Source organism: Oryx dammah, unplaced genomic scaffold (assembly GCF_014754425.2).
Source record: "Oryx dammah isolate SB20612 unplaced genomic scaffold, SCBI_Odam_1.1 HiC_scaffold_11056, whole genome shotgun sequence".
Lineage (NCBI taxonomy): Eukaryota > Metazoa > Chordata > Mammalia > Artiodactyla > Bovidae > Oryx > Oryx dammah.
In genome coordinates, this window is record NW_024080450.1 from 1,587,187 (window position 1) to 1,602,183 (window position 14,997).

Here is a 14,997-nt window from a genome sequence, read left to right on the forward strand (position 1 = left end):
TTCCATTCAACTCAGGTTTTGGCATCATTCACCCAGAACAACACTACCTTCTGTGCAGGCATACCAAAGTAGCTAAATTATGGATGAATAGAATATAAATATTTAACATGTCCCCTTACAAACTTTCACTAGTTTATTCCACAGATGTTTATCGAGTATCTACAATGTAGAAGAAATTATTAAAGGCATACAGCAATGAAGAATACAGAAATCTTTGCCCTTCTAAGACTTTTAAAAAACATATATACTTTTATTTATGTATTTATTTGGCTGTGCTGGGTCTTAGTTGTGGCATGCCAGATCTTTAGTTGCAGCCATGTGGGATCTAGTTCCCTGACCAGGGATTGAACCTGGGGCCCCTGCATTGGAAGCACAGAATCTTAGCCACTGGACCACAGGAAAGCCCCTGCCCTTCTAAGACTTTTAAGCGAAGTAGTGTGAGATGTAATAATAAAGAAGAAGAGTAACATTGCATATTAATATTACAGTATTTTAATGGCATTATGTAGAAATAATGTTCTGGGGAAAAACAAAGGTAGAGAGATGGGAATTATAAATAGGGGGTTGACAAATTTAAAGAGAGTGGCCATGGAAGGCCTCACTGACAACTCTCAGAGTTAAGCCCTGAAAGAGGGGAGCAAGCTGTGCCAGTATTGTTCATAAATATTCTATATTATATAGAGTCACTAATGCCAATATAGGAACGAGGAGAAGAAAAGACTGTGTTAACAGTTAACTTCCCCAAGAACTCAGTATTTCCTTGGTATTGCAGTTGGCTAGTCTTTGCCTTTCCAGGTTTTGAACTTAACCAGTGAGCAAATTTTGTTGCATATTGTTGCATAACAAAGGTAGTTTTTTGGAAGTAAACTTAACTTTATGGGAGGGTAAGTCCAAACAAAAAAAAAGTAGTATGTCATTTTGATTTCTTTTTGAATTTTCACCTACAAATTAAGCAAGTTCTTCTGTCACTTTTTTGAGCCACTCTGGCTTGGTTTTGTTTATTGTATTTTCTAAACCCTTTGGTTAAATTTTAACCTTTTTTAAAACACCTTTTTGTTGTTGTTGTTGAGGGGCAGAAGGAGTCTTTTTGTCCTTGTCTTTAGTAGCTGTTTGCTCTTTTCCACTTTAGTTAGAGGTGAAGAGAATGGAATTGATGGCAATCAAGGGGACAAGCCTTCAGATCGAGGCAAGCGAGCTCGTGGTAGAGGTAAGAGAATGAGGAGGAAGGAGATACTTGTGATGGGGAGAAGGAGGCAGGCTGTTCATACACTCAGTTCACTAAGGGCAGTGTACTCTGAAAGAACAGTTGATCTGAAATCTTTTGATTCATTTACTGATGCCTATAAGTGAAATGTTTGAATTATATAATTTTGAGGAACCATATTGGTTGTTTTCAGATGAGCTGAGAAAGGCCCTTTGTGAGAATAATTTAAAATTTGAAGCTCTGACCAAAAAGTTACTAAGTTCTCCTGTGTTGGACTTTAACAGATGTGTTTTACCCATATGATAATAGTTTTAAAATTATTTGCCCATTGATTACCCCCATCCAGAAAACACAACAGTGTTTTCTGTTAGTGATCGTTTCTTTGCATTTATTAATTCAGGATGTCACTTCAAGAATATAGTTCCACACATTTAGAGTTGTAACTGAATTTTCTTAGGGTTCTAAAAATCAAGATACATAATGTAGTAGGAATATCTTATTTTGGTTCAGTAAAGCTACCTGAATTGACTGACATTTTGTTTGATCCATTGTTCCACTCAGTTGTGACTGTTCTCCAAATGAGCATTTTACAGTGGCAGAATTTCTTTTAATCAGAAATATTAGGGATAGAAATTAATGTAGGTATACTGCATATGCTATCAATTCCCTTGGCTATTCATCTAATTATCATTACTAAATTTCTACTATGTGAGCCAAAAGTAAATAATTTTCAGAGATCAGAAAAAGGCAGAATTATATACTAATTTGTTGGGCACAGTGAAAAGAAGGTTGTGCTTTAAAAACAGATTTCAATTGTAATTTCCTTTTCTAGATTTTTTCTTATTAATTTCAAGCACAGAGAAAAATGGAGAGAATAAATGAACCCCGAGTCCCTTCATGTTTAGTCAGTAATGTTTAAGGATTTTAGCTATATATCTGCAGAAATATTTAAAGTAGGAATTTGTGGATATTTTATCATATATTACTGTGGTAAGCACCTCTAAAAAATGTATGTGATTTTGTATGTAACCATAATGCTGTTTTTACACTTAAAAATATCATTTAATAATCTATACATAAAGTTTCCTGATTTTTTAAAAAATGCCTTTGTAATTTATTTCTTTTTCTTAAAAATTTTTTTTTTATTTGGCAGTATCAGGTCTTATTTGAGAGCAAGAGTGATCTTTCTTTGCAGTGCGTGGGCTTTCCTCTCTAGTTGTGGTGCACTGACTCTAGAGTGCTCAGGCTCAGAATTAACATGATGCAGGTTTAGCTGCCTGACCACATGTTGCACAACCAGTGCTTCAAAAGTTGAAAAAATTGGGCTCTGAAGTTTTGTCTCATGCTCCATACTCACCTGACCTCTCAGCAGTTGACTACCACTTCTTCAAGCACCTCGACAACTTTTTGCAGGGAAAATGCTTTCACAGTCAACACAAGGCAGAAAATGATTCCCAAGAGTTCATCAAATTCTGAAACACGGATTTTTATGCTACAGTAATAAACTTATTTCTCATGGCAAAAACATGTTGACTGTAATAGTTCCTATTTTGATTAATAAAGATGTGTTTGAGCCTAGTTACAGTGATTTAAAATTCATGGTCTGAAACCACAATTACTTTTCCACCAACCTAATATTTACTGGATTACACAATATACACAGAAGTGCTCAGGGTTTGCTTTTAACATTTTATTTTAAAATAAAACAGCAGAGTTTCGTAGAGTGTTTACCCAGAGTTCCCAAACTTTGTAATATTTTGCTACATTTGCATTGCCATTTTCTCTCGATATGTACATTTTTTTTTCTTGAAACCATTGTGTGTGCATTTCAAACTTAATGCCATTTTACCCCTAAATATTTCAGTGTGTAAACTCCTAAGAAAAAAGATACTGCTTACAGAACTACCTTAAAATTATAAAATCAAGAAATTACTGTTGTTACAATCTATTGGCCTTATTCAAAACTGTTACCCTGCTAATGTCCTTCAGTTCAGTTCAGTTCAGTCGCTCAGTCGTGTCTGACTCTTTGTGACCCCATGAATCGCAGCACGCCAGGCCTCCCTGTCCATCACCAACTCCCGGAGTTCACTCAGACTCACCTGCATCGAGTCAGTGATGCCATCCAGCCATCTCATCCTCTGTCATCCCCTTCTCCTCCTGTCCCCAATCCCTCCCAGCATCAAAGTCTTTTCCAATGAGTCAGCTCTTCACATGAGGTGGCCAAAGTACTGGAGTTTCAGCTTCAGCATCATTCCTTCCAAAGAACACCCAGGGCTGATCTCCTTCAGAATGGACTGGTAGGATCTCCTTGCAGTCCAAGGGACTCTCAAGAGTCTTCTCCAACTCCACAGTTCAAATGCATCAATTCTTTGGTGCTCAGCCTTTTTCACAGTCCAACTCTCACATCCATACATGACCACTGGAAAAACCACAGCCTTGACTAGATGGACCTTAGTCGGCAAAGTAATGTCTCTGCTTTTGAATATGCTATCTAGGTTGGTCATAACTTTTCTTCTAAGGACTGGTATTAGAATCCATTAATTTTTTCATGAAGTAATTATTGTGGCACATTTATAATCGGACTTTTTTGCTAAAGAAAAGCTAATATATGAGATATGACAATAGACTCTATGCTTTCTTCCTCTTTGAATTCCTGGGGCAAATGCCGTTGTCATGTGACTCATTTATGCTACTTTGCAGTTGGGGAAGATGTATTCCTATCTTTCTGTAGATGAAGCCTGAACCAGGGACAACTTGCCTGAGTTCTAAGTCTCTGAATGAAACAATCCCCTGAGATGCCTTGTTGGGCTAAAATGGTCTCTGGGCAGGTGAGCAGCTCATCGTCAACATAGCAGCCATCTTTATCATTGAACCAGCTCTGAAAATCTGGGAACTTTTGCCAGTACAAAAAACTTAGAACTAACTTTAACTAAACTTTAAAATCTTTAGGATCTTAAAGATCATGACCTGGAGTGTGCAGTGATAAATTCAAGTGCCCACAGTTTCTGGCAGATTTGGCTATCAAAGCCCTGCTTACAGTCTCCTGGGGATGAGATAGGGATTGTTTTCTACTTATTTTTCTTTAGGTTGTACATGTTTGGTCCTGGGGGAGTATCTGTTATTTGGATTTGCCTCTTCTAGTAAAGATGATTAGGTGTCCTCTGTGTTTTGGCTTTTTTCAAGGAAAGTGAGCAACTTTTCTACTCTGGTTCTCAGTGTAATACATAATATTAAACACTTAAAAGCTTGAGCAGTTATTCAACATAGATGCAGTACAGAGTCCCTAGAGAGACCTATATGAGTAAAGTTTTAGCATTTATCATAACATTGATTTATTCTTTATGATTATCTACTTTAATCTTGTTTTTCTCTATTTATGAACCCAGGTCTGTCTTCTGAGCTATTACATGAAAACAGGTATTTGTACTAGGTCATGATAAAGGGAAATGTATACATATCAAAAACAATATTGCTGGTAGCATTACTAGCCAGGTGATGCTAGCTTGTTAAAATGTACGTGAATATGGGTTTTATTTTTATTTTTAAAATATGTTTCTATTTAGTTTGGCTGCACTAGGTCTTTGCAGCATGTGGGACCTTATGTCTTCATTGTGGCATGCAGGTGCTTTTAGTTGCAGCATGCAGATCTTTAGCTGCAGCATGTGGGCTCTAGTTCCCTGACCAGGGATGCAACTCAGGTCCCCTGAATTGGAAGTATGGTGTCTTAGCCTCTGAACCACTGGGGAAGTCCTAGATTTGAGTTTTGAAAATCTGCTGAAGATATTTGGGTTGTTCCTGTTTCGTAGTTGGGTGCGGTTTCTGCTGTCTGGAGACATGAAGATATGTAGTTGGTACTGACTTTTTCCAGGGAACTCGCAGGATTTCTTGAGTTTTGGTCCTTAGATTATGTTTTTCTTTTTTTTTTTTTCCTTTCACATTCTAGGAATCAGCGAACTAAAATGGCCTGGATATGTTTTTCTTTTATAAATTTCTTTCTTTTCTTTCATGTACATATTGTTTTTTGGCTCAAGTATTAGATATTATTTAATGATGTCTTAGCAGAATCATTTTTAAGAAATTTACCACTATTAATATTTGACCACTTGTTGGTGCCTTTTGTCACACAGTATGTCATTGAATGGGTGCACTTACCAAGAGCAGTTGTATTGTTTAGATTTCTTCACTGGTAACAGTGTTTATTGTAGCCTAAAATGTTTTACATACTATACAATTCACCCATTTAAATTACATAATTCAGTGGGTTTTAGTATATTTATAGAATTATGCTAGAGGCAGATTTTATTTTCTTGGGCTCCAAAATCACTGTGGACCATGACTGCAGCCATGAAATAAAAAGATGCTCCTTGGAAGAAAAGCTATACAAATCTAGGCAGTGTATTAAAAAAGCAGAGACATCACTTTGCTGACAAAGGTCAATTATAGTCAAAGCTGTGGTTTTTCTACATTCCTGTACAGATGTGAGAGTTGGAGCAAAAGAAGGCTGAGCGCCAAAGAACTGATGGTTTTAAATTGTGCTGGAAAACACTCTTGAGAGTCCCTTGGACAGCAAGGAAACCAAATCAGTCAATCCTAAAGGAAATCACCCTGATTATTCATTGGAATGACTGATGCTGAAGCTCCAATACTTTGGCCACCTGATGCAAAAAGGCTACTCATTGGAAAAGACCCTGATGTTGGGAAAGATTGAGGGCAGGAGGAGCAGGGGCGACAGAGAATGGAATGATTGTATCACCTCAGCAACTCAACAGACATGAGTCTGCGCAAGCTCCGGGAGATAGTGAAGGACAGGAAGGAAGCCTGGCATGCTGCAGTTCATGGGGTCGCAAAGAGCTGGACAGGACTTGGTGACTGAACAAAACAATAATACAGTTACGCAGCCATCACCATAATCAAAACTGTTGATTCCCAATTCCTTCCTCTTCCTCACCACCCCAATCCCAGCAATAAACAACTGGTAATCTGCTTTCTGTGTTTATAGATTTGTCTGTTCTGGACATACAATGTAAATGGAATCTAGTAATATGTGCCCTTTCTGACTGGCTTCTTTGACCTAATGTTTTAAAGGTTCATTGATGTTCTACTTCATATCAGCACAATTTTGTAGCATGTATAAGTACTTCATTTCTTTTTATAGCCAAATAATATTCCATTTTATTATATACTGAGATTTGCCTTTTTTTTTAAAAGCTTGTATGGTGACTCTCCTCCTCCCATCTTATCGTCCTTAACTTTAAGGATAAATTATCTTATTCCTAAATTTTGGGTTGTAATCTTGCCCAAACTTGTACATTGAAAGCTTTTTTTTTTTTAACTCCAGTTTCTGACCTTCTTTTAGACTGATATGCTGTGTGAAGTCTTACCTTTGCCTTTTGATGATGTTAAAATAGACATTTCTAATAATAGGCATTGTTAGAATTCTACTTTTTAGGACATTTCCCTCTGTTCCCCTGTCTCTTACAGATTTTTGTCAAGATCATATGTTTTAATAGTTTACCTTGGACTACTGGATAAGTTAACTGTACATGATTAAATATACATTTAATTGTATTAGTATGGTGAATATATCCCTTGACAACAACTTTTCTCTGAATTTGAGTACTCTTAAGTACTAAATGGAATCATGAAATATTTGTCTTTTTGTGACTGGCCTGTTTTCACATAGCAAAATATCCACAAGTTTCAGTCATATTGTAGCATTTATCAAGATTTCTTTCCTTTTTCGAAAAAGAATTACTTACTTTTGTCTAGGCTAGGTCTTTGTGGCTGCGAGGGCTTTCTCTAGTTGTGGCAAGCCGGGGGTACTCTGTAGTTGCGGTGCATGGGCTTCTGGGCTCTAAGTTGCTGGCTTCAGTAGTTGAAGCTCCCGGGCTCTAGAGCACAGGCTCAATAGTTGTGGTGCACGAACTTAGTTACTCCGCAGTATATGGGATCCCCCTGGAGCAGCGATGGTACCTGTGTTTCCTGCAATGTGACTGGGTTTACAAAAACACTCTGCTTTCAAATTCTCTTGGAGACACACACACACACACGCACACACACACACACCCAGAAGCGCACACACACACACCCAGAAGCGTGCACACACACACACACACACCCAGAAGCACACACACATGCACACCCAGAAGCACACACACACACCCAGAAGCAGAATTACAGGATCATATAATTTTTTTCTCCCTTAAAATTTCTTTTTTTTTATTCTACATTGGACCACAGTTGATTTGGGCTTTCCTGGTGGCTCAGTGGTAAAGAACCTGCCTGCCAATGCAGGGGACACGAGTTCCATCCCTGGGTCAGGATGATCCCCTGGAGAAGAAAATGATAATTCACTCCAGTCTTCTTGCCTGGGAATCCCATGGACAGAGAAGCCTGGTGGTCTATAGTCCATGAGGTCACAAAGAGTCTGATACCACTTAGCGACTTAAACAACAACAACAGTTGATTTACAATGCTGTGTTAGTTTCAGGCATACAGCAAAGTGATTCAGTTATACATATATCTATTCTTTTTCTAATTTTCTTCCCATTTAGGTTATTACAGAATATTGAGGAGAGTTCCCTATGCTATAAGGATCATAGAATTCTATTTTTAATTTTGAGGGGAATTGCCAAACATATTGTTTTCCACAGTGGCTACACTATTGTACATTCCCATCAAACAGTGTACAGAGGCTTCAATTTCTCTCTGTTCTTGCCAGCACTTGTTATTTTCTGTCTCCTCCACACACTTATACCCCCCGCCTCAGCCATTGTAATTGGTGCCGGGTTTACATAATGATTAGTGATGGTGACAATATTTTCATGTGCTTATTGACCATTTTTACATCATCTCTGGAGAAATATCTATTCAAGTCCATTTCCTGCCCACCACGCTTTTTTTTTTTTTTTTTTTTTAAGAATTTCTTTATTTTTGACTGTTCTGGATCTTCGTTGCTGAGAGTACTTTTCTCTGGTTGCGGCAAGTGAAGGCTACTCCTCTGGTTGCCGTGCACGGTCTTCTCATTGCGATGGCTTCTCTTGTTGCAGAGCACAGGCTATAGGGCATGTAAGCTTGAGTAGTTGTGGCACTTGGGCTCAAAAGTTGTGGCACACAGGCTTAGTTGCTCCATGACATGCGGGATCCTCCCAGATAAGCTATCAGACGTTTGTCTCCTGCATTGGCAGGCCGATTCTTTACCTCTGAACCACCAGGGAAGAGCCCCCTTGTGCATTTGTTAATCTGGTTATTTGTTAGTATTCATGATGTTACTTCCTTATCAAATGTATAATGTGCAGATATTCTTTGGTTGCCTGTTTACTCCGTTCATGTCTTTTGATTCACCTGTTTAAAATCTAATTCTTTCCTCTCGCCTTTCATTCTAGGGGTCATATCTAAGAAGTTATTACAAAATTCACTGTAATAAGCTTTTGCTCTGTATTTTCTTCTAAGGGTTGTATAGTTATAACTCGGGTTTAGTTCATTAATACCCAATTTAGGATTCAGTTAAGAAAAACCAAAGAGTCACTGAATAAAACTATTTCTTTTGCTTGCTTGCTGTCTTGTTTGCTGCCCTCTTGGTCATTTATCAAAGATCTTACTATTAAAAATGGTATGTAATAGTACCTTCAGCTTCCTTAGTAGATTCCTCTTTTAGTTTCTCATTTCGTTTTATAGTAGAGGCTTATGATGTCATGGTGTTTACACTAGATGTGTTTAAAAAGATACAGAATTTTTAAAAGTATAACCTGCCTATGTTAAGCTGAAGTATATGTTAAATGTTGTACAAGCAGAATTAAATTCTTTTCTCTCCTTTGAGCTCAATAGGTATTTGTGTCATTGGGAACCTGCAGATTGGGTGTACTGGTTGGGAATGTTGGTGCTGTTAGGAGCAATGTCAGTAATGTTTGGGCAAGTGTGTAAGGGATGAAGTTAGTAGAGTTATAGTTGTGTGGAACATAAATACTATTTTTATACTTTTTTGTTTTTAAAGGATTTGGGCGTGGCAGAGGGAGAGGGGCAGGAAGATTCTCAACCCAAGGCATGGGGTAAGTCTTAGCTATTCTGTTTGTGAATTTGGTACCTTTTTGTTATCTCTAAGGCTTTCCTTCCTCTTCCTGTACCTGATTAACCATCCTGGTGAGTCAGATGTTTTCTATATTTAAAAAGAGAAAATACTAAAAAAATGAAATAGAACAAATGACATTGTATTGCAGTAAACCTTAGAGCGATTTTTTAGTCCTGGCTTTATTGACATTTTGGATTGGATAGTAGTTTATTGAGGTGGTGGGGTTCCCTTTACATTGTAGGATGTTTAGCAACATCCCTGGCCTCTCCCTACTAGATCCCAGTAGCACCCCTCCTCAAGTTGTGACAGTCAAAAATTTCTCCAGACATCGCCAAATGTTCCCTGGGAGGGAGGTGCACAACCACCCCAGTTGAAAACCATTGCTTAAGAGTTATGTTGGTAAATCCAGCAGTTGTCTTTGAATGGTAAGTAAATGCAATGTTTTTTTTTTATTTTTTAAATGAAGAACAGTCATTTTTATCTTGAATTGTAATACTGAAAGATGAGTATATTATTTTTAAATAGATGGTATAGTCAGTTATTTATTCATTATTTCTGGTTATTCTTTCACTTTTTGCTGTTATCTAAAGCATTAGCCGCCACCCCGCATTATAAAAAGTATTTAAGCATCTTATAGAGGCCATAGGTAGATGATAGTCAAGAAAGGAAAGTCCTTTGCTTGTCCATAGCTTCCCGGCAGTACTGTTTTGGGTCACTGCCTAGAGATGGTGACTCTTGCCATCTCTTTTCTGCCTGAGCTCCCTGTGGACAAAAGAAGGATGAAAACACAGGAAGCAAATTGGATGGAACATTTGGACATATATGCCCAGCCTTGTAGCTCTGAAGGATTTTGTAGATTTTGTCCTCCACTTCAAAAAACAAATGCTGTTGTGATTCTTTTTGTCAGTGACACCCCAATAATGCTAAAATATTTTTTTATAAGTTGTGAAAATTTTGGCGATGTTATTTAATTTGGTTCTAGTTAGGCATTTCATGCAAACACCGTGGTTCAATTCCTGCTTGGAAAGATCCCCTTGAGAAGGGATAGGCTACCCACTCCAGTTTTCTTGGGCTTCCCTGGTGGCTCAGATGGTAAAGAATCTGTCCGCAGTCTGAGAGACCTGGGTTCGATCCCTGGGTTGGGAAGATCCCCTGGAGGAGTGCATGGCAACCCACTCCAGTATTCTTGCCTGGAGAATCCCCATGGACAGAGGAGCCTGGCAGGCTACAGTCCATGGAGTCACATAGAGTTGGACATGAGTGACTAAGCACAGCACGTGCATCTGAATCATGGGTATTTAGGGCTTTAATTTAAAAAGAAGCACTGAGCAAAATGTTTTCTTTTTATTTGTATCCATCTAAACAAAATGGATCATTTATTGTAAGAGGTTCAAAGCCAGTTTGGATTCTGACTTGGGAAGAAAAGACCTGTTGCATATTTAGGTCTAGGCTTAGTTGGCATGAGGTGGGTGGGTTTTTTGTTAGAGCCTTTACCCTGCCTAGAACTATTATAGGTCTCCGTGGCTACTTTAAGATGCAGAGGACGACAATTTAGGCAAATAGAAGCATCATACAAGAGTGTATGGAAGTCCCTAGTCAGCCTCTGCTTTTTGGAAGCTCTAGATTCCGATGGCCAGAAGAATTGGCTTATGGTTAAATAGGAGGAGGAGGATGAAGTCTCCTACAGTGGTTCTTGAGAGGGACAGGGCTTATTTCAGGGAAGATGATATACAGTTAATTTTGTGGTTATTTCATTTGCCTTTATTTTTTATTTCAAACCCAAGGACATTTAATCCTGCGGACTATTCAGATTCTCCATCTATAGATGGGTGTGGGACAAAACCAGTAGTTTGGGAAGCTGCTCAGAATGGTGCAGATGAAGGAACTGGTAAGTGTCTGTCCTCACCAGAGATGTATTTTAATTGTTTGAGCTCTTAACAATCAAAGATGACATCAAAGTGTGCTGGTGGAGATAAATGAAAAACAGGTAGCTCTTCTTCCTCTGAGGCTACTCTTAGCTGGTCCTTAGCGCCAAAGTTTCTCATTTACAAAGCTTATTGATAATAAGGTATGTGGTTTTTTTCTTCTTTTTCACTCTGAAGAAGATGCTGTAACAAACCTGTGTAAGGCAGTACAAACCCACACTCAAATCTTGGTGTCAGAGATACAGAGAATAATTTCTTAGTGGCAGACTTCAAACAAAGTATTCACTGTTCATAGTGGTGAACACAAATATGGCCAGATTAAGAGATTGATGATGATAGGTGAGTTCAGGGTAATAGTTGCTTTTGCAGGTTTTTTTGTATCCTACAACTTTGGGGTTATTTGTTTACTGAAGTTCATAGATAAATACTTGTTAATTGGCTTATTTATTTAATAGAACTCTTTTGAATATTTGTTCCTGATAATATATTTTGATAATATATATTAACTGCTGTGACTATATTTGTAAAAACACACTTTGATACTTCATGAATTATAATCCCAAATATAAAATCATAGCTTAGTAATTACCTAAAAAAGACAGTGGCACCATCACAGAAGCACAGAAAACTAGGAATCAAATATACCATGGAGAGGACCAACAAAAGTTATAAAAATGGAAATGAAAGGTTGTTGTTGAGCTGTGAAAGACGCCGGGATTCTTGGCCTCCAGCGGAGAGGAATTCAATCTGGGGCCAATGACAAGGCTTGATCGCTCAGAGCTTTTGTGTAATAAAGTTTTATTAAAGTCTAAAAGAGATACAGAAAGCTTCTTGACAGACATCAGAAGGGGGCAGAAAGAGTGCCCCCTGCTAGTCTTTAGCCTGGTGTTTTATGTCTGTTACTGATCAGATAATAGAGACACCTCAAGGCTGATGGAGTTTCATCAAGCCCCTCTCCCACAACATGCATTTTTGAGATAGGATGGCATGAGGTGTGTCATCCCCCAGCCATAAAACAATTGATGTGAATACTGGTTTGTTAATCTATATCATCCAAAACTTAGTCTTAGGTGGAACCATTTTGAAGAAAGGCAAATTCCAGAGCAAATACATAGTTTCATTAACATGGCTTAAGAAAAACATTTCCATAAAAAAATGGATTGGTTAGCTCAAGGTTTGAGAAAAGTTAAGTTCAGGTGGAACCAGGTGTCATCATGGCAACACAGAATTTTAAGAGAAAAAAAAAATCTGAGACTTGTTGTTTGTTGTCTCCTGCCGCTTAAGGGAGAGAGAAAAACGTCTGACACTTGCAGCCTATTTCCTCTTTTTTGGAGACCCCCTAGCCTTCCTGCCTGTTACCCTCTCAGTAGTTTGAAAACACTAGTAAAATTGATAAGTTTATCATGAGACTGATCAAGGAAAGCAGAAGAAACATAATTGGCTACAGGAATGAGAAAAAATATTGATATTATAATCTATTATAATTAATATCATAGCTATTAAAAATTGTCAGAAGATATTTTGTTGATAAATTTCTTTCCAACATTTGAAATTATAGATTAATCTCATTCTTCAGCACAAATGTAAAAATTTTAAATCACAATATTGGAAAATAATTCAGTAAACTAGAAAAAGGATATATCGTGGCCATGTTAAGTTTAAACTTGATATTTTAACATTTAAAAAATCAAACTACTCCTAGATATATACCAGAGAGAATGGAAGATACAGGTTCACATAAAAGCTATGTGTTCTTCAATGGATGAGTGAGAAAGAAAAATTATCCAGATAAGTCAGCTAGAAGCAGAGGTAGATTGGTAGTTGCTGATGGCTGGGAATGTTGGGAGAAATGGGGAGTGGCTACGAATGGGTTCTAGAGTTTTTTTGGAGTGATGAAAGTATTCTGGAATAGGTATTGTGATTGTTGTACACCTTGTGAATAGACTGAAAACTAATCAGTCCTGTGCCCCAAAAGGGTGGATTCAAAAGTCACAGCAAACTTCACAATAATTAGTGATGTATAGAATATCTTTTTGTAACAAGATAAAGGACCTTACCTTTTTAAAAAAATATTTATTTTTAATTGAAGGATAATTGTTTCTTAGTATTGTGTTGGTTTCTGCCAAACATCAACATGAATCAGCCATCGGTATACATATATTCCCTCCCTTCAACCTCTCTCCCCATCCCAGCCCTTTAGGTTGTTACAGGGTCCCAATTTGAGTTCCCTGAGTCATACAGCAAATTCAAGGGGCTTACTTTTTTTTTTTTCTTTTGAATAAAGGCAAAAGATTTAGTCAAAAGTGAAGAGAAACAGGAGGATTGCCCTCATTATTTCTGAACCATTGAAATAAAGAATGAAAAAGAAAAGGATTGGAAAGGGAGGAAAAAAACCTGTCACCTCTGGCAATGATATAAAATAATCTATAGATAAATTAATGAAATTAGCTAGAAAGCTTTAAATGATGTAGCTAGTTCACTTAACAGGTAATATTTCTGTAATCAACAGAGAAAATGGGGAAAAAAATGTAGCTTCAAAAAATGTCAAATGCCTGTGAAGTCTAATGATATGCAAAATAAGACTTCTGTCTATGCAAATGCAAAATATAAAATCTTACAGTAAAATGTAAAAATTGAGTGTCTGAAGGAACATTAATGAGCAGAAGAACTACCATTTATAGTAATACAAAAGCATGAAACCCCTATGTCTAAATCTGACAAAATATGTGTAAGATTTGTATGTCAAAAATTATGCAACATGAAGATAAATATCAAAGATGATCCATAAAGGAGGTGAGATACTCAGAGGTATTTATGAGTTGGAAGACTCATAAATGTTATTGATATGTTATTGATATATCATTGATATTGTTATTGATATGGCATTTCTCCCCAAATTGATATATAGGTTTGAACATACAAGTTTGTTCAAAATCCTAGCAGGATTTTTTGGTGTCAGTTGATTCTAAACTTGATTCTGAAATTTTTATAGTAAAGTATAGGTGTGAACATAGTCCAAAGAGTTCTGAAAACTAACAGTATTCAAAGACTCACACTCCATGATTTCAAGAAATTACCCTAAAGTTACAGTAATCAAGACTGTGGAATTGCAGATAGATCAATTACATAATACCAAATCTAGAAATAAACACACAGATACAATTGGTTTTGGACAGATGTTCCAAGACAATTCAATACAGCGTACATTATACTGTATATTAAAAAAATAGCCAAAAGTGGATAACAGCTATAGATGTGAAAGCTGAAACCACAACTTCAAAAGAAAATACTGGGGCAAATAGCCACCTGGGATTAAGGAAAAATTTCTTATATAGGACATAATAAGCATGAGTCTAAAAGGAAAACATGGTTCTTCAGAAGAAAGCAGAATGGAAGACCAAGGCATAATTTAGGAGGAAATATTTATTTAAAACCTCTACTTGAAAAAGGACTTGTATACAGAACGTATAAAGAATTCTCAGAAGTCGTTAAGAAGAAAACAAGTAACCCAATGAAAATAGCAATTAAAACAAGAGAAAATGAAAAAGTTGTGGAAATGGATGGTGATGATGGCTATACCACATTGTGATTACTCGGTGGCAGTGAATTGTACACTTGAAAAAGGTTTGTTGTTCAGTCGCTCAGTTGTGTTCGACTCTTTGTGACCCCATGGACTGCAGCACACCAGGCTTCCCTGTCCTTCAGGGTTAGCATGGTAACCCTTAAAAAAGATGAGCATGGTAAATACTGTTTACCACATGCACACTGTTTTACCACAGTAAAAAACTGACATAGAATAG

General features: G+C 37.2%; 1 protein-coding gene across 5 annotated transcripts in view; it reads left to right on the forward strand.

Annotated features, from left to right (window-relative positions):
• The window catches only part of LOC120860328 (ubiquitin-associated protein 2), a 113,923-nt gene that overhangs the window by 57,245 nt on the left and 41,681 nt on the right, over window positions 1-14,997 (forward strand). For all 5 annotated transcript variants that reach the window (XR_005720298.1, XM_040236126.1, XM_040236125.1 and 2 more), the window contains 3 exons: window positions 1,130-1,207; window positions 9,198-9,252; window positions 11,057-11,160. Coding sequence is in view for 4 of the 5 variants with exons in the window: in XM_040236126.1 (XP_040092060.1) it covers window positions 1,130-1,207; window positions 9,198-9,252; window positions 11,057-11,160 (237 nt within the window). In the remaining variant the exon portion in view is untranslated. The remainder of the gene's footprint in view (window positions 1-1,129; window positions 1,208-9,197; window positions 9,253-11,056; window positions 11,161-14,997) is intronic.